Consider the following 18,897-nt stretch of genomic DNA (forward strand, 5'->3'; position numbering starts at 1 on the left):
TTTCCTAGTGAAAGTGTGTCTGCTTCATAAAGCACACATTTTACCCATAATCCTAGCCTAGACTTGACCACTGTGTACATTGTAGCAGGCAGTTTGATTGATGGCCTACGTAAGAGCAGCTTTTAGAGTTAGTGTGAGGATGGAAACCAGATTGGAACAGGGCCTTGCAATTCCCTGAACGGTTCAGAAAGAATGAGGCGCAGCCTGGTGAGTGTGATCACTGCAGCTGTGGGCCACTTGTTGGGGGAAGAGTCCCAAGTCCTTTCCTACTGCAGTGGGTACCCTAGGTAAAGCTACCAGGTGAAGTCTAGCCAAGACGGCTACCTGCTAAGTGGGCCAGCCTGTGAAGCCTTCAGAAGTAAATTGGGATTGGCAGGTGTGTTGTTTTTTCTTCTTGAATTCATATGTATACTAGTTTTTCTTTTCCCTACATAATTTATTTGGGGCGCTTGTAAAGCTGCATAGTAGGAGGTCAGTGCATGCGTGTTGTTTGTCCAGCCTCTTAGGGTAGAACACAAATCACTTCTTCATTAAAAGCAGATATATAATCAAAAAAAGAGCCGTGGTCCTTCTTACAACTCTGACGTGACAGCTGTGACTACGTCGTCGACACACTGGTCGTGGCAGAGCACTGCTGGGCGCTGGTGGTTTTCTGTTGTTGAAGGTGAAGTCATGGTGGTGCGTTCTCAGGCCCAAGTTCTCTTGAGTATGCCGGAAGCCTCTGGGCAGAGTGGGTGCTGCTGCTTGGCTGCACACTAATGCAGAGGTTTACAGGCTCCTTCTGAAGACTTACTGGTATTGGCAGATGATCCAGCCCGGGGTGGCCACAAGTTGGGGAGATTCTAGTGCTGTGTCTCAGAACTGGATGAAGCGGGGTGACTGAGTTCACAGTCAAGACTGGCTGATCTGGGTCTGGGAAGCTCTTGTGAAAAGAGGTTGCCAGGCCTGGCCCTCCTGTGCAGACAGCTCCAGGAATCCCAGAACTGAAGTATTAGTGTTGAAGTATAACTGGCTGTATTTCAATGTCCACAGCCTTCTTCACCCAGAGCTGTGCCAGGCCCTCTGAGAATCCCTGGTGTCCTGTGTGCTAGATGTGGTAGGTGACATGTCACAGTTGTGACCATGACCTCTGCCTGGCTTAGCACTGGGGTGGGCTGTCCACTGCTGCCCGAGCTGCAGAGGGTGCAGCTGCCTCGGCTCTGATTGGTGACCAGGAGCTCTCTCGTCCTGCGCTTGCTCATCTTGGTCAGAGAAGGATGCCTTAGTTAGAGTGCTGAAGAATCTGAATGTGGAACTCACCCAGTGAACGCTCCTGCAGCACTTGGGCGCCACACCGGCTGTGGCACAGTCTGCACCCAGATTCTGCCACGTCGAGTCTTGTGGGCTGTGGGCCTCTGCTTCGGCTTCTGGGGCCTTCTGTGGACTCGGCCCTTCAGCGTCATGACCCTAAGTGCAGCTTTTACTATTAGCCACACTGACAGCTGTGCATCCTGCTAGAGACTCTGCAGCACAGACATCTGTCTCTCAAGGCAGATGCCACTGCCAGGCGCATTGGCGGTCACTGGTGTGATGGTGGCGTGTCTCCTTTGATTAGGGGTTGTCGTTCATCCTGGGTGCCCTGGAGTTGCAAGGCAGGGAGATGAGGCTGGTTTTGGAGGTGACCCAGGATTTAGTGTTGAGCAAGCCAAGAATAGTGCTGTAGATGGTACAGAAGGCTTGGTTAGGGGCTGGAGAGATGGCTTAGCAGTTAAGCCATTTGCCTGCAAAACCTAAGGTCCCAGGTTCGATTCCCCAGTACCCATGTAAGCCAGATGTACGAGGTGGCACATGCATCTGGAGTTCATTTGCGGAGGCTAGAGGTCCTGGTGCACCCATTCTCTCTCTTCACCTCTCTTTCATTCTCAAATAAATAGAAACATGTGTTTAAAAAAAAAAAAAAAGGCTTGGTTAGAGACCAGAAAGTACTGGGTGCTGGTGAACCAATCAAAATTATTGTTGATCTCAAGACCTCAGGCAGAAACCTAAATATCATGTTGATGAGAGAGGCCCCGTTCTTATGGATTGATTGCTCATGTTGGGTAATAATCAGTACCTGCCAGTATTTCTTTTGTTCTCCTGTTGTCCCTTTTTGGCAGGTAGGAGTCCGTAGAGCTGGCTGCCGTCCCTCTGATGAGTCCAGTTGAGTGCCAAGTGCTGGCACAGGGGCTCCAGGCCCGGGACTCGGCCTCTCAGCGGAGCTCGGAGCCCCTGGTGGGGAATCGCCACCTGGCACCGGGACTGCTCAGTGCTCCTGGGGTGTCACCGCTCCTCGGTCCTCCTGCTAAACAAAGCTTACCATAGTTTGAATGTGCGAAAATGCATATCTGCACACACACCTCTGTCTAGATGAGTAAATCCATTGAGTTCATCCAGTGTCTCTGGAATATGTCTTTCTGTGTTTGAAATTTCCTTTTCACCTGTTTTTACAGGGAAGAATCTCTCACTCAGTGGGTTGTGTGGTTTTCTTGAGATAGGGTCTCATTAAGGAGCCCAGGCAGCCCCCCTTGTGTGGGCATCGCAGGTGTAAACCACATGGCCGGCTCTTGGTTCTTAATGTGACCCCCTTCCACATCGCCTGTTTGCATGGCACTCCCCTCCTTGTGGGGGGTCCCGTGACTTTGCATGCCTGACGTCCAGTGCCTTTTGCCCTGTGTACTCCACACGGGCCCTGTGGGATGCCCTTTGCGGGTTCCACATCCCATCCTGGCCAGCTGTGGCCCACTGGCGGTTGAGGACACCTGCCCTGTCCAGCTCTGCCCTGTGGCTGAAGGATGCATTGTTCTAGGCAGCAGTGGAGGGGGAAATGTAAATGAGTGTATACAATATGTCTCCCTGCCTTGGATTATCATGGAAATACATTGTGATTTTATCTTTGTAAAGGATAGGCAAAATATTAAGCAGGGCAAATGACCCTGGTCCTAGTAATAAAGTTGCTCATCATTTTAGGCCCTTATGTGATGCTGTGGTAAAAATAACCTGATGTATATCATCCCGGTTCTGAAAAAATATATATATATATGGTGTACATAGCACATTGAGAATGTGTCGTTACAGTGTGTGTATGTAACGTGTTCAGCACTGGCCCTAATAACGAGAAAATGTACAGATGGGAGATACACTGTTTGCGTGCATGAATACTGTACTGTAATTTACCTTGCTAGGATATTCTGGATTTTTCTTTTAACATAGGCACTTCCTGCTATCACTAGAATTATTACATGTCATTTGTGGTGGCTTTCAAGATGACATCACTCATTTTAAGCTGTTCCACTGGACATCAGGCTTGTTCTCATTGTCTGATCTGTCATGTCCAGGGTGGAAGTTGGGCTCCTTGTTTTCTGTGCGTGATTTCTGCAGTTGGAAGGACTGGTGCCAGGGCTAGAAGTTTCCTAGGGGTGGGACCACTGGTCCCCAAAAGGGCATCGTTGGTGCTGATATGTGCGCTCCACTCCACTGTAAGCCACACAGAGCTCCTGCCCTCCAGGTTTCGACTGGGCTGGGCTGAGCGCTGCCCATGCTCTTCGGGCCCTGGCACTTCATAGAAGGTCCTGCTAACAACCAGGGATTTCCGCTCTACAGGAAACTCCGGGATGTTCTGCAGCAGAGGCTCATAAAGTTCTTTGTTGACCAGAGCAAAAAAGATGCTGAGAAGTATGCCAAATTTTTTGAAGATTACGGCCTATTCATGCGGGAGGGCATTGTGACCACTGCAGAGCAGGAGGTGAAGGTAGGCTGGGTTTCTGTCGTCTTCCTGGTCTGCTTCAGCGCTGGCACTACAGAGGAAGCTGGCACAGGCCACCCTGGATGTGGTGATTGGGCACACGGACACTGGCCCACGGCTGCCAGGGGTCAGCTAGTGGAGCACTGGGCTCCCAGGGCTCTCCTCCTAGACACTTCAGGTTCATTCTTGCCTTACCCATGTTAGTCAAAGCCTTGTCACTGGCAGAATTCATGGCACAGCAGCCTGAAGGAGGGAGGATTCATTTACTCTTGGACCCAGAGTTTTCCATCCTTTGTGGAGGGGAGGACATGGTTAGAAGAGCATTTGACAGCCTGGCAGTGCTCAGGAGCCCGCCCCATTAGCAGGCCCCCAGCAGCTTCTTGCACACAGAGTGGTGGAGAGGACTCAACCATTTTCGTCTCTAAGCTTCAGGCATGGCATGGCAAGGCACCAGGTGTGTCCAGGGCTCTTCCTCTCAGCCCAGCTGGGTCATGGACTCCAGCGGCTTTTCACAAGTCTGTTGAGGCTCTCTCTTTTTCTTTTCTTTTCTTTTTTTTTTTTTAGGTAAGGTCTCACTCTAACCCAGGCTGACCTGGAATTTACTGTGTGGTCTCTGGGTGGCCTCGAACTCACAGGAATCCTCCTACCTCTGCCTCCCGAATGCTGAGATTAAAGACATGTGCCACCACACCCCACTTTAGCTCACCAGTTTTATTCACCACCACTGTGACAAAAATCCCTGAGAACCTTAACCTTAAAAGAGAAAAAGGGTTATTTCTTGCTCCTATTTTCAGGATTCCTTGTGATTCTTTGGCTTTGAAGTTTCTGTGCCTTTGGTGGGCACAGGTAGCGAAGAAGCTACTCGCCGTGGTGGCTGGGAAGCGGAGGGCAGGGCAGGAAACAGCCAAGGCACAGACAGCTCCACAGGTGCTCCTCCTGCCCCCTGCTTCCACCAGTGAGGCCCCAGTCCTAAAGTTTCTACCACTTCCCAGTAACCCATTTATCTACAAATTCTTTTTTTCTTTTAATTTTATTGATTAGAGAGATTGGGCCTCTAGTCACTGCAAATGAACTCCAGGCACATGCACCACCTTGTGCCTCTGGCTTATGTAGGTTCTGAGGAATCAAACCTGGGTCCTTAGGCATCACAGGCAAGTTCCCTGACTACTAAGCCATCTCCCATCCCCTATCAATGAATTATTTTTTTAAATATTTTATTTATTTGTTTTTTATTTGAGAGAGAGAAAGAGGAAGAGGCAGAGAGAGAATGGGCACATCTGGGCCTCCAGCCACTGCAAGCGAACTCCAGGCTTATGTGCCCCTTTGTGCATCTGGCTTACATGGGTCCTGGGGAATCTTAACTGGGGCCCTTAGGCTTTGCAGGCAAATGCCTTAACGGCTAAGCAATTTTCCCAGCACTATCAGTGAATTCTTAAATGGATCCAGACCCTTGGGATGCTGTCACCACCCAAGGCTTTACTTGATCACTGCTGCTTTGGCGACCAAGCTCATGAGTCCTTGGAGTTTTGTGTTTTGTTTCATTTTGTTTCAAGGCAGGGTCTCACTGTAGCCCAAGCTAACCTGAAACTCACTCTGCCAGCACCTGTAACCACTAAGCCATCTCCCCAGCCCATGAAATTCACTCTGTAGTCAGGGCTGGCATTGAACTCACACCGATCCTCTTACTTCAGCTTCCTGTGTAGTGCTAGGATTAAAGGCGCACACCACCGCATCCAGCTGCCCTTGGGGCATTTTAAGGTTGAACATGAGCCGGTTCATTCTGGAGGGTCTCACTTTCAGTTAGCAGATGTGGGAGCTCCGCTGAGTGCCGGCGCCTTCCCAAGCGCTCGGGAGATGTGTCCTCACTTGCCGGGTGCGTGCACGAGCATGACCGCAGTGTGCACACAGCCGCACCTTGCCAGGCGGCTCTGAGGTCCCTGTCAGTCTGCCTACCCTGGGTGCCCTCCACAGCCTTGCCTCAGGTCCCCGTGCTCCTCGCACCCTTCTGTGCTGACTGTCAGGTGGCAGCGGCTTAGATAAGTCAGTGTCCAGGCGGGCAGCTGCAGGGACCAGGCTCCCAGCTCGTCTGTGGTTATCCTTTCCATGTAGGCTCCCCTGGTCACATCTGTCCTCCCTAAGGGTCCTTCTTCACAGCCCACTTAGCCTTATACCTACCACTGGCCAGAGCTGATGAACTGGCCACCCCAGCTGTGAGGGAGGCTGAGCAACATAAACTTTACTTCCATGCCCAGGTGTCACTGGGGACAGAGATAAGACACAGGGCTCAGAGAAGAGTCTTTCGTGAGCCAGCTCATGTGCGTGGTGCTCCAGGAGGCCCTCGGCTTCTAGTCCTGCGTTAAAAGGCCTTCCCACAGCCCACCTTTGGGTGGGACCCATAGGCAAAGTGGGGCCTGTGTGAAACTACCAGGGTCCAACCCTCACAGGGTCCTGGAGCCATGCCAGGCCAGAGAGCCAGGAAGCTACAGGCTTCAGCAGGCCTGTGACCCACACCAGTGGGGGTGATGTTTATATTTTGGCCCTGGAGCAAACCGTAACCGGCTGGTGTGTCTGCAGGAGGACATCGCGAAGCTGCTGCGCTATGAGTCATCAGCACTTCCTGCTGGGCAACTGACCAGCCTTTCGGACTATGCCAGCCGCATGCAGGCTGGTACCCGCAACATCTTCTACCTGTGTGCCCCCAACCGTCACCTGGCTGAGCACTCGCCTTACTATGAGGCCATGAAGCAGAAACACACAGAGGTAGGTGAATAAGAGGCCCTTGCCGAGCCAGCTGTCTAGCAGGGTCTGAGCTCAGAGAAGGTTCTCAACCCTAACTCTGCTCTAGAGAATGGATGTATCTGAAGCCAGGGCTGTGTGGTGCGAGGGCGGCCCACATCTGCGAGGCAGCTGCGGTTCTGAGGGACAGGTGGGCCTGCTCATGAACAGTATCCACCTAAACCAAGATAGCCAGAGCTCCCTCAGGAGATCCTGGTGAACCTTTGCTCAGATCTAGCAGCCCTAGTGTCCCAGGGGGGTCCTCTCTGCTGTCACGGCCAACAGAGGGTCGGGGCTCCCGCAGGTGCTGTTCTGCTACGAGCAGTTCGACGAGCTCACGCTGCTGCACCTGCGAGAGTTTGACAGGAAGAAGCTGATCTCGGTGGAGACAGACATCGTCGTGGATCACTACAAGGAAGAGAAGTTCGAGGACACGTCCCCAGGTGGGCTTCTGTCCATCTCTGGGGAGTGGGCCAGCATGGTGTTGCGCAGAGGACTGACCCTTGGGTTGGACAAGGCCCTCCTGACCTGCCATAGACAAAATTTTCTGTCTCACTTGTGTCTGGGGCAGCCCAACCCGGATGCTGCTTGGGAGCATCCTAGCGCCTGAGCCATGTGCAGTGTGCAGGCTCCAGGCCCTCAGCCCCCCACCCCCCACCCCCCAGAGGAGCCTGCAATTGACCAGGCTTCCCTCCAATGATAATCACAGTTGTCCAGGTGGTCGGTTGTCACTGTGAAACCCAGGCAGGCCACAAATTCCTGGTCCTTCCACCGTAGCTTCATTAGTGCTGGGTATATGCCAGCATTGTCTTTATTTTTTATATATATATAATTTATTTCCTTCAGAGAGAGAGAGAGAATGGGCATGCTAGGGCCTCCAGCCACTGCATACGAACTCCAAACACATGTGCCACCTTATGCAGCTGGCTTTTGTAGGCCCTGAGGAATTGAACCAAGGTCCTTTGGCTTTGCAGGCAAACACCTTGACCGCTAAGCCCTCTCTCCAGCCCTGTCTATATTTTTTTCATTCTATTTGAGTGTGTAAAGGTGCACCAGAGCATCTTGCTGCTGCACACGTACTCAAGATGCGTGCAGTGCACCACTGTGTGCCTCCTACTTCACACGGGTGCTAAGGCGTAGAGCTCAGGCCACCAGGTTTACAACCAAGTGCCTTTAACCACTCAGTCATCTCCTTAGTCCCAGATTATCTTTTCAAAGCCACAGTGTAGTACAGTTAACCAAAAGTGCCCTCTAGAGGTTTTCACCGTAAGGGAAATGCATTCCCAAGAGCCTCTTTCCCAGCTGATGAGGTGGGTAGGGCCAGGGAGAGCTCAGGGACGCACTGAGTAGAGCCCAGTCGGTAGGGTAGTGGCCCCAGGGTCCACTCACACCGCTTTTCTGCAGGTGGCGAGCGTCTGTCTGAGAAGGAGACAGAAGAGCTGATGGCCTGGATGAGGAATGCTCTGGGGTCTCGTGTCACCAACGTGAAGGTGAGGCTTCCTGGGATGGTCACCCTGTGGCCACTGTGGCCCTCAGTGTCTACCACAGGCCAGCTGTAAGTGGCTGGCCTAGTGGGCATTTACTAGGTGGTAGAAACCATGCAGTGCCTTGCTTCTGCGCACAAGTGGGGCCCATGGGCCCTGCTGGTGTGGGGCCTGTCCTGTCTGCCTAGAAGCTGAGGAGATGAAAGGAGCCGCTGAAGGCTGGTACACAGGGGCTGGCAGGAAGAGTGCCCAGTGGGGAGGTGGAGTCAGCTTGGCCCAGGCCCTGTGGAGGCTGCAGTTGCTGAAGTGGGGATTGACAGACGGCAGGTCCAGGTGGCTTACATCAGACTCCCTCTCTCTGTGATGCCAGGTGGGATTCGGGGACTAAGAACCTACTAGCCTGACTAAGAGCAATAAGGGGCTGGTAGGGGAGCGGGGGGCAGACGGAGAAAGCGGTCCCATATAGGTCAAGAGAGAGGAAGGGTTAGTATAGAGTGGGTTTTGGGAGGTCCAGGAAGCAACAAGGTGAGGGGCATCTTGGTGGAAAATGGAATTCTAGACAGGACACACAGTCCCCATACATGCAGACGGCATCTTGTGGTAACTGGTCCCTGGCTGCGATGAGATCACAGCTAGCTATCTTGGGTGCACTCAGTTCCTTGTCCCCTGGTGGTTTATCTGTAGGGTGAGCAGCATTGTGCTAAGAGGAGGTCTGCTCAGGAGGCAGAGAGCAGTGTGCATAAGAAGGGGCAAATGCCTTCCTATGGGGCCCCCACAGTGCAAGATGGGCAGGGAATGAGACTGGCTCTGGGACCCTGTCTTCTACTCGTGGCTCGTGGAATTTCAGCCCTTCTTAAGGGCCCACTAAGCCTGCGCCCTCATCACTGGGTCTTCATCCTGGCCGTCGTTGCAGGTGACACTCCGCCTGGATACCCACCCTGCCATGGTGACTGTGCTGGAGATGGGGGCCGCCCGGCATTTTCTGCGCATGCAGCAACTGGCCAAGACCCAGGAAGAGCGTGCCCAGCTGCTGCAGCCTACGCTGGAGATCAACCCCAGGTCTGCCTGGCTCTCCACAAGTTGTGTGAGCCTGCGTTCTGTACTGCGGAGCATAAAGAAAGGGCATAAAGCTTGTGTGCAGTGGAATGGTGGTTATAAGAAGGCCGGTGTAGTTAAGCTGAATTTGTGTTTTGTTTTTCAAGGCAGGGTCTCTCCCAAGCCCAGGCTGGCCTTGAACTTTGTAGTCCCATACTGGCCCCAAACTCATAACTATTCTCCTCTTAAAGACATGTGCCAGCACACTAGGCCTAATCGGAATGACAGTTGGAGAACCCCCCCCAGTCTAAACTGGACCTTGCTGGCCCTCTAATTGCCCCCTAGGTCTCCCAGTCATAGTCCTGTTTCTCGGAGGTAAGCCCCAGTCCTGCTTGTGCAAATCACGTCCGCACTTTGTCTGTTGTGTTGCCATCTCTGCATCCTTAAAGCCACGTGTGGCAGTTGGCCTGTGTTTGGGGGGGGGGGTTGTTTTGTTTTCTCAAGGTAGGGTCTCACTCTAGCCCAGGCTGACCTGGAGTTCACTATGTAGTCTCAGGGTGGCCTTGGACTCACAGTGATCCTCCTACCTCTACCTCCCAAGTGCTGGGATCAAAGGTGTGTGCCATCCTGCCCAGCCTGTTTTTACTTTTTTTTTTTTTTTAAGATTTATATTTATTTATTTATTTATTTATTTATTTACTTATTCAAGACAGAGAGGGAGAGAGAATGGGCACATAAGGGTCTTGAGCTACACTGCAAATGAACTCCAGACACGTGCTACCATGTGCATCTGGCTTATGTGGGACCTGGAGAATCAAGCCTGGATCATTAGGCTTCGCAGGCATGTGACTTAACTGCTAAGCCATCTCTCTAGCCCCTGCTTTTACTTTTTTATTGATACTTCATAAATATAGACAGTGTAGGACGTTTTTAATCAATTTATAAATCTTTGTAAGTTGTTTTAGGGGTCTTAAGAAATGGTTTTGGAACCAATTTAGTCTATATGGTTTGGGCTTTTTGGGTTAGTTGTTTATACATGTAATTTCTAGTCTGGTCTGATTTTACCTCATTCCATGAGAATGCCAAATGGTCTTAACCCCACTGATCCACATTGCCTTTTCAGACATGAAATACCAAATCCAAGTGAGCTAGCACCTTTAACTGCTGAGCCATCTCTCTAGCCATTTTAAAAAAATATTTGAGAGAGAACAGGCATGCCGGGGCCTCCAGCCACTGTAAAAGAACTCCAGGTGCATGTGCCCCCTTGTGCATCTGGCTTATGAGGGTCCTGGGGAATCAAGCTTGGGACCTTAAGCTGTGCAGACAAACGCCTTAACTGCTAAGCTCTCTCTGCAGCCATTTTTAAAATTTCCTTTAACGTACTTGAGAACGAGTGAGTACAGGCACACAGGGCCTCCTGTGCTGCGGATGAACTCCAGGCGTCTGCACCACTTTGGGCATCTGGCGGCCATTCTCTGCTGCCACTGCTCTCCTTTTCCCAACGTTTCCAGTTGGGTTATTTTGTGTTCAAAGAGGTCTTGACTACCCTTATTCTTAATTTTACGTAAGTATTTAAATTAGCCCTACAAGTTCCACACTTACGCCATACTCCTGGGGCTTGGGGCCTTTTGTTATTTGAAGCATGGTTTCTCCTTGCAGCTCAATAGGCCTCCTGCTTGAGCTTCCTGAGCGCTGAGATTACAGTGCCACCATGCTCAGCCTGTTCACCAGTTTTAGGTATTTGTTGTGTCTTATTTATTAGGCATTTTAAAAATATTTTTGAGAGAGACAACATGGGCGCACCAGGACCTACCTCTCCCTCTGCAAACTCCAGATGCGTGCACTACCACATTGTACAGCTCCGCTGGCAGGCGCTGTGAAAAAGTGCCTGTGACTGCTGAGCCATCTCCCGGTCTATTGTCTTTTCTGTGGCAGGGTCTCATTCTAGTCTAGGCTGACCTGGAATTCACTATGGAGTCTCAGGGTGGCCTCAACTCTCAGTGATGCTACCACCTCTGCCTCCCGAGTGCTGGGATTAAAGGCGTACCCTACCATACCCAGCTCTATTAGGCACTTTCAAGTCTTTGTTTTGCTATTAATGCGGATACTTTATTTGAAGAGGAAACTTTTTTTTTTTTTTGAGAGAGAGAGAATGGGCATACCAGGGCCTTCAGCCACTACAAACTCCAGACATGTGCGCCCCCTTGTGGCACATGTGACATTGCACACTTGCGTCACTGTGCGTCTGGCTTACTTGAGACCTGGAGATTTGAACACGAGTTCTCAGGTTTTGCAACAATAATTTTTAAGTGCAATTACATCACTTATGAAAAGTATTAGAAAATAACAAAAACAGAAAATTGGCATCTGTATTCTTCCCTCTACTCAGTGTAGCCTACTTCCCATGTTTCCCTTTTGTCTTATATAACACATTGTTTTATCATTTTATAAACCTTTATTACAAACTCTTAAGGTGAGGAAGTGCCTTTCCCATTTTCTGGAGCATATTATTAGCATGAGTGGCCGGGTGAGAGGCCTGAGGTGGCCTGTGGTGGTCAGCAGTGAACCATGGTCAACCAGCCCTGCAGCAGTCTATATGGTGTTTGACTCTGCAGAGTAACAGACTGAGACTCATGCTGGAACAAAACTGGGGTTATTTATTTACTGAAGAGAGTACGTGTACACCAGGGCCTCCTACCACCGTAAAGGAACTCCAGCTGCATGCATCTGGCTCCATGTGGGTACTAGAGACCCCCTTGGCCATCAGGCATTGTAAGCAAGTACCTTTAGCCACCAAACCACTTCATTCCCCAAAACTGGTGTGATAATATGGCTATTCAGAATTCATAAGAGCTGTCCCTGAGGAAGTTTTTCTTTCCTACCCTTGTCCCCAGCAGATGCTCTGTGTCCCACAGTTTTTCACTTGGCTGTCAGTGGTGTGCCCAGGGGCTCCCATGTTAGAGCATAAAAGACTCCATTTTCATACTGTGTAGGTACGTGCCACTGTCAGGAAATGGGATTACTGATCTCAGTGCCATCTATGTCTAAATGTACCATAAAGGTTATACACATTTTTGTTCTCAGTTTAATAAAACGTCCTATAAGTGAAAAACTAGATTGACACATTTCCAATAAGGCTAAATTGTGTGTGAGCTTTTTCCCAGCTTCTGGACTTGTCTTCTGTTATTACAAAGCGTCTGCTTGTTTTCTTGGGTGCGTCTGCCCGAAAGAATTTTAATGGTCAGTTACCCTATCCTCCTGTCTCTCTGCCATGAACTGCCGTCTTTGAGAGCCTGCTGCGGGGAGCTGTTTGTACAGCACCCGCCTAGCAGGGCCTTAGTGCTTACTTCCTGTGCGTCCAGAATCTCATACTAACTTGTATCCTAGTTACTTGTGGTCTTCACAGGTGAATGCTTCAGTGTATATTTTGGTGCCCAACCATTTCTAAGGTTCTCTGGACATAAAATCAGTATTTCTACATGCCAGCCAGTATTGTTGCAGCTTTTAGGATGCTGATAACCCCACGTCTGAAAGTTAAAATGGAGACCCACGTAACTGTTAACGGGAACTGACCTCCAGTGGTTTCCTCGCTGCAGACACACGCTGATCAAGAAGCTCAGTGAGCTAAGGGAGCGGGACCCGGAGCTGGCCCAGCTGCTCGTGGACCAGGTGAGAGCAACCAGCAGGGCTGGGAGTCTATTTCTCTGCCTGGGTGTTGGGAAGCTGCTCTCCTCCATTTCTCATTGCTGTTTGTGATTCTCTATCCTTCCACTGACAATTCCACACCTACGTTTCAGATTTATGAGAATGCCATGATAGCAGCGGGGCTCGTTGACGACCCCCGACCCATGGTAAGCCGCCTGAATGACCTCCTCGTCAAGGCCCTGGAGAGACACTGAGAGGTGACAGACCGAGCTGTACCCCTCGGTCCGGAGCCTACCCCAGCGAAGGAAGGACTGCACACCACCAACTGCTTAAGTTTTATTTACCTCAATTAAACAGTATTTCTTAGCCCATGTGGTGGATTTTTGTCCAGGCTCTGAGAGTGCCATAGCACTCAAGCTCTCCGGAGTGTCACCTCCACTGGGTAGTGGTCACTGATGGCTTCAGCCTGTAAGGAGGGCAGGGGGATGAGCTTTGCTGCTCATGACCTGAACCATTTCCACCTCCACCACAGAGGGCACCCATGCCCAGCGTCCCACCGGTTAGCTCCCACCAAGCGGTGCTGAACGGTGAGGAGGAGGGACATACCAGCTGGAGACTCAGCTTATATGCTGCTTGAAAGTCGAAAGTACCAGCTGAGTTGGGAACCACAGCATTCTGGAGCTGCGTTCCGGCAACAACGATCCTGCCAGAAACAGGAGCAGTTTCCTTTCAGGCTCTTAGTACGTGGTTCCTAGGTCTCACCTCAGGACAGGTCCCCCCAACCTACAGCTATTCTGAAGAGAAAAACTAAGAACCAGATTTCTACTTCACCAGGGTAGGCTGACACATGCAGGCTGCTCACCTGTCGTAGGCACAGTCTGTGGGTGTGGACGTGGTGTCAGCATCATCAGGAATCAGCCACTCGAAGATGGGGCTTGTGCGCAGGCGGATGGCGGACCATTGGGAAGGGGTGACATAGGCGCAGCCAGCGTTGAAATCGCCCATCAGCATGATGTTCTACCAAGAAGCATCTGCCAGTTGGCCTAAAGATAAATGGGGCCACTAGAGCCCACTGTCCCTAGGATGGCTTTACCTCCAGGCCCCACTTCTTCCGAACATCCAGGTAGACATCATAGAGTGCGTCGATCTCAGTGACGGCGTCAGCTGGGGCTGCGTGCAGGGGCACGATCGCAAACTCCTTGACCTCTGAGGAAACAAGGGACGTGTACAGACATCCCTTGTGTGTGGCTGAGGTGCTGTGAGTTCTGAGGGGAACTGCAGCCGTCATGGGGCCTGGCTCGGTTATCAGGACAGGAATAAGACTCCAAGAAGTAGGCTATTTCCTTATAACTTGGCTGTAAAACCAGAGCTCTCCCTGCTGAGGCTCCGTCTTTCTTGGCCTAGGCAGGGCTGAGAAGAGTACAGGAGCACTCACCTGTGAATGGGGAGGAGAATTTGACAATGGCTGGCTCTCTGCTGAAGGTGTCATTCCCACAAGGCTCACAGCCATCATCATAGTAGTAGCTGTCCAGCACGGTCACCTGGTCAGGCCTAAAGGAAGGTCAGGCAGGAGGTGAGCTAGGGGCTGCGAGCCACCCCCTCCAGCCTATGTCCCAACCTCCTACCTCATGATTTCCCATCCTGACCCCTAGAGACTTATTTTCCTGAACACGAGAGGCCGGGTCTGTAGTCTGTCACCATGCACTCACCAAGATTCAAACTCAGTCCTTCCTGCCTTCCCATAGGCCGTGGAAGGCACCTGGGAGGAGCTGGTCACCTACCCACCCCAACCTGGACCCTTCTGTGTGGCCTTGCATTCCTGCAAGATCCTCCTAAGCGTGGGCTCTAGAACACCCTCAGTGTCCGAGGTGCACAGGTCGAGTGTCCAATGTCCCTGTCCTTGCAGTTGCCGGCTGTGCTGGTCAGGGCTTTAACCTGTACACAAACAGGTACTGCTCCTTGTAGCGGTTGCGGCCCAGCGGCTTGCTGACCACATAGCGGTAGGTGTCTGGTGTTTCCCTGCACAGATGAAACCAAACCATTTGTACAACGGAGAGAACCTCTGGCTGCCACTGGCAAGGCTTATTTCTGCGGCCCGAATAAAGTGAGGTCGTGCCTTGCAAGTAGTTGCCCCGCCCCCAGGACCCTTCCTTCATAACTCACCGATTGAGCTCGTCCAGCAGCTTCCCCACAGCCCCCAGGTGTGTGTCTCTGACTTCTTGGATAAGAGCAATGTCATAGCGATTCAGGATCTGGGGGCAGGACCAGAGTGGCTGAGCTGGGCAGCCCGGTGACACCGGCCCAGGACATTGGGACAGGTCTACTCCCAGGACTCCCCTCCCCACTGAGAACCAGGGCCACAGCTGTTGCTACCTGAAGCGCCTTTATGCTCCTGTCTGAACTCTTGCCCTGACATCCTCCCCATGGACTCGTGAGGTCTGGGGCTCGGTACCCGCTGTGGACCCTAGGGCCAGTCAGTGCCGCCCCTGGGTTAGACCCCCCCCCCCGCCCCAGACTTACTTTCACGATGTAGCTGGAGAGGGTGGCATTGGACATCTTGGTCTCCCCAAAAGTACGGATGTTGAAGGCCGCTATTCTCAGGGTCACAGCCAGCTGTAGCAGGGTTGCCAGGGCGAATAGCACCCCGGTCAGCTTGGTGAGACTCATCCTGTGAGACTGTAGGTGACAGGGACACAGAAGCAGTGAGGCATCACCCCACACCCTCACCCCAGCCTCCCAAGTCCAGCTTGCCGTGAGCTAGCAAGTCCAAGGTAGAGGTCAGCCATCCCGTTGTGCTGAAACGTGGGCTGGCGGGTCCCAGTCCTTTCTCTGAACCAGAGGGAGAAAGGCGGGCCGTTTCCTCCTTGACCCACCTGAAAAACTGGCCTGGGGGCAGTGCCGACCTGAAGCTGCTGGGGCCAGGAGAGTCCGGAGACTGCGCTTGCTTTATTGGTGCAACTGCCTTCCCTGTTCTGGGACTGACCAGTGACCCAGAGACATGCCACAGGTGACTGAGCCTGGCACTCCAGTGATGCCTGCAAAGACAGAATTCTGCCAAAAATCTGGACTACTCTTTTGAGGCCAATTTTCTCCTTTTGCTGCTTTGAAGGAAAAAAAAAATTACAAAATTAGTCTGGAGAAAAATGGCAGTGTGGCCCCGCAGAGCCTGCTGGGCTCCAGGTCTCTACACAAGCCGTGTTGCTCTGGCCGGATTTTAAAGGCTTGGCAGCTGTGACCTCCCCAGGGCATGTGTGCACCCTCCACCTGAAGGAGACCACAGAACAATGGTGGTGTCTGTGCCCTTCACACGGGCAGGGGGCTGCTGGCACGTGCACGCTCTGACAGACACAGGCTCCTTATAAAAACCACATCTGACGATCATATTTGTAATGCTATAAAATGTCTAACAGCACCCGGTGTTCTCATCAGGGACGGGCGGTGGGCGTGTGTTGGAGATAGGGCCGGCGCCATTCACTGGCTCTTCATGCTTACCTCATCTGGGGCCTTCCTTGCAGCCAGAGGCCAAGGCAGACACTGAATGACTGTTCGGTGCCCTGGGACCCTGTGGGCAAGAAACCAGGGCCTCTGGGTGGGAATGACAGGAACTGCATGACCAGCAGGGGGAAGCCTTCCTGGCGAAGAAGGTGCACTTGAGGTTCTGGGGGACCCCAAGCGACTGGATCAAAGGGCAGGACAACAAGGCCAAGTCCTGTCCTTTGATCTGGGGATCCTTTCCTTTGTGCTCATTTCCAGGATTATGAAAAGGGATCCTCATGCATTACACAGCCAGAAACCTGAAATCCAGATGTCTGCTAGGCTGTGCACGCTCCGTTCTCGGAGAAGACCCTTGTCCCCTAGCGTCTGGTGGCTCGTGGCTCCACTCTCCCACTCCACCATGTGGCCCTTCTGTTTCAGGGCCCCTCCATTCTGTCAATACAACTGCAGTTAGGGTCCTGAGATAAGGCGGGTGACATTATCTCACCACCCACAAAGCCCTTTTTTTTTTTTTGGCCAGGAATTAGGATGTGGGCATCACTTCCTCCACCCATCCAAGGTACCCCTGTGCAGGAGGGCCTGTGTTGACTCTGCTTGCTCCTTCCTTTCGAAGAGCCTATAAAGCCAGATAGAAGTGGAGGATGGAGGGCAGGGAACTGGGTATCCTTGACAGTAGGAGACAGAAGGGTCCAAGGTCAGCCCAGCGAGGATTAACACAGGTACAAAGGTAAAGCTGCCCTCCAGGATGGCAAGCGCCCAGGAAGGCCCTGGTGCAAACCTCCTGTGTCTTTCACATGACCAGGTCTCAGAGGTGGTCTCCCACCTGCTCCTCCAGAAGCCCTGTCACCAAGCCTCCAAAGGCACCATTGCCTGTGCTTCTGAAGCAGAGGTCAGGACACACTTGGGAGAGTCAACGCCCTCTTCTACCTAGCAGGCCTGCAATTTTCTGCCCTGGTCACTCCTGACAGTGATCCATGGTGGGAATGGGAGCAGACCTAGAGGACAGCTACTGTCTTCCACAACAAGGTGGTCTGGTTCAGCCTTTAGTAGGACACGGGCACCAATGCGAGCTGGTACGTAATGTGGTTCTTGGTGCAGTTTTGGGCATGTGGGGGCTGAGGGCATTGGCTTGGCCTGTCATGTTGTCTCTGGTCCTAAGAGATCACAGAACCCCCAGCCTCCTTCCTTCAGCCTGTAGGAAGGGCACGGCTCAAGCTTTGTGCAACCTGGACACCACTGCAGGTGGCAGCCTTGACAGCAGGGCTCCCAACAATGGCTCAGTCTGCGGGCGCTCAGCCGTGTCCTCAACCCAGTGGTGGCAGTGACATCTTCGTACCCTGAGATGTGAGGACCAATGGACACACTGTTCCAGAGAGTCACTGTCCTGAGAATGTCATGCCTGAAGACAGAAACCCCTCCATGTCACACAGTACTCTCCTCCTGTAGTCCTCTCAGTGTCAGTCAGCTGCAGCTGTGTAACAAGCACGTATGACATGAATTTCCTCTCACACGCACGCTGTGGGCCTCATTCCAGCACTGGACTAGGAATGAAAAGATCGTAGCTACTTCATAGGGCAGGCAGGACACGTGACACTCTTGTAAACTGCACACTTGCTTTTCTGCCTGTGAGCTACAGGCTTTGGTGAGCTTTGGGGCCAAGCTCAACGTCAGCTTTTGCTATGTTGGACCCCACTTTGAAGACAAGGAATGGGTGCTGGGGAAGGTAGAAGCCCAGACTTCTGGAATTGTTAAGTTACATCAACAAGGCCAGTGGCCATGAGAAAAGCTGGCCGCTTTCTCAGATCCGGGGAGTTGTTTTTACACAGCCCAGAGGATCTGTAGCATTCTTTTACTCTTGCCACAGGCACCCAAAGGGGAAACAGCAAATGACAATTGTCTATTGAAGCGCCAGCCAAGACGGTACGGAAGCAGTCCTGGTAAGCACTGGCCAGGAACAAGTGACCCCAGCGGCACAGGCCACAAGGACTTTGTCACAGACAGTGCTGCCAAGACCCTCTCTACAGCGTACAGGGATACATACCCAGGGAGCTCACGGGACACCATCAGACCCCTTTCCAGCTGGGAGGGAAGTGTTGGTAACCAGCATCTTTGTACTCAGCCCAGTGCAGTCTGCAGGTAGCCTCGCCTCGCTTCATCCCTTTACACAGTGTGCTGCTGCTTTAGGTCTGGCGTGTGCGTCCTTACGGGAACCTGCTACAGAAGGAGGTAGTGAGCATGTTGCTTTCAACGTGCCTGACCAGTGCATAATTCAAGGAATAATTACTTAAAAAGGATATTTAAGGGCTGGAGAGATCGCTTAGTGGTTAAGCACTTGGCTGTGAAGCCTAAGGACCCCGATTCGAGGCTCGATTCCCCAGGACCCACGTTAACCAGATGCACAAGGGGGCGCACGCATCTGGAGTTAGTTTGCAGTGGCTGGAGGCCCTGGCGCACCCATTCTCCCCTCTCCCCTCTCCCCTCTCCCTGTCTCTGTTTGTCGCTCTCAAATAAATAAAAAAAATTTTTTTTTGAGGTAGGGTCTCACTCTAGCCCAGGCTACCTGGAACATACTCTGTGTTCTCAGGGTGGCCTCAAACTCACAGCGATCCTCCTACCTCTGCCTCCCGAGTGCTGGGATTAAAGGCGTGCACCACCACGCCCGGCATCAAATAAATAAATTTTTAAAAAAATTTTTTAAAAAGG

General features: G+C 52.0%; 2 protein-coding genes across 2 annotated transcripts in view; one reads left to right on the forward strand and one right to left on the reverse strand.

Moving 5' to 3' along the window:
• Trap1 (TNF receptor associated protein 1) overlaps positions 1 to 13,065 on the forward strand; it is a 37,969-nt gene extending 24,904 nt beyond the window's left edge. The window contains exons 12-18 of the mRNA XM_045130212.1: positions 3,619 to 3,766; positions 6,335 to 6,520; positions 6,840 to 6,978; positions 7,940 to 8,025; positions 8,933 to 9,078; positions 12,651 to 12,723; positions 12,852 to 13,065. Of these exons, the coding sequence (XP_044986147.1) occupies positions 3,619 to 3,766; positions 6,335 to 6,520; positions 6,840 to 6,978; positions 7,940 to 8,025; positions 8,933 to 9,078; positions 12,651 to 12,723; positions 12,852 to 12,953 (880 nt within the window). The 3' untranslated portion in view covers positions 12,954 to 13,065. The remainder of the gene's footprint in view (positions 1 to 3,618; positions 3,767 to 6,334; positions 6,521 to 6,839; positions 6,979 to 7,939; positions 8,026 to 8,932; positions 9,079 to 12,650; positions 12,724 to 12,851) is intronic.
• A 46-nt stretch (positions 13,066 to 13,111) lies between these two features.
• On the reverse strand, positions 13,112 to 17,610 carry Dnase1 (deoxyribonuclease 1). The gene is made up of 11 exons (XM_004652019.2): positions 17,531 to 17,610; positions 16,192 to 16,261; positions 15,573 to 15,734; positions 15,220 to 15,375; positions 14,863 to 14,951; positions 14,635 to 14,718; positions 14,135 to 14,250; positions 13,793 to 13,905; positions 13,562 to 13,716; positions 13,306 to 13,402; positions 13,112 to 13,165 (listed from the first exon to the last, which is right to left on the reverse strand). Exons 4-11 carry the CDS (start codon positions 15,364 to 15,366, stop codon positions 13,112 to 13,114), a joined length of 855 nt encoding a protein of 284 aa, XP_004652076.1. The 5' UTR covers positions 15,367 to 15,375; positions 15,573 to 15,734; positions 16,192 to 16,261; positions 17,531 to 17,610.
• Between the last annotated feature and the right edge of the window lie 1,287 nt (positions 17,611 to 18,897).

The sequence above is a fragment of the Jaculus jaculus genome, chromosome 11 (genome assembly GCF_020740685.1).
Source record: "Jaculus jaculus isolate mJacJac1 chromosome 11, mJacJac1.mat.Y.cur, whole genome shotgun sequence".
Classification (NCBI taxonomy): domain Eukaryota; kingdom Metazoa; phylum Chordata; class Mammalia; order Rodentia; family Dipodidae; genus Jaculus; species Jaculus jaculus.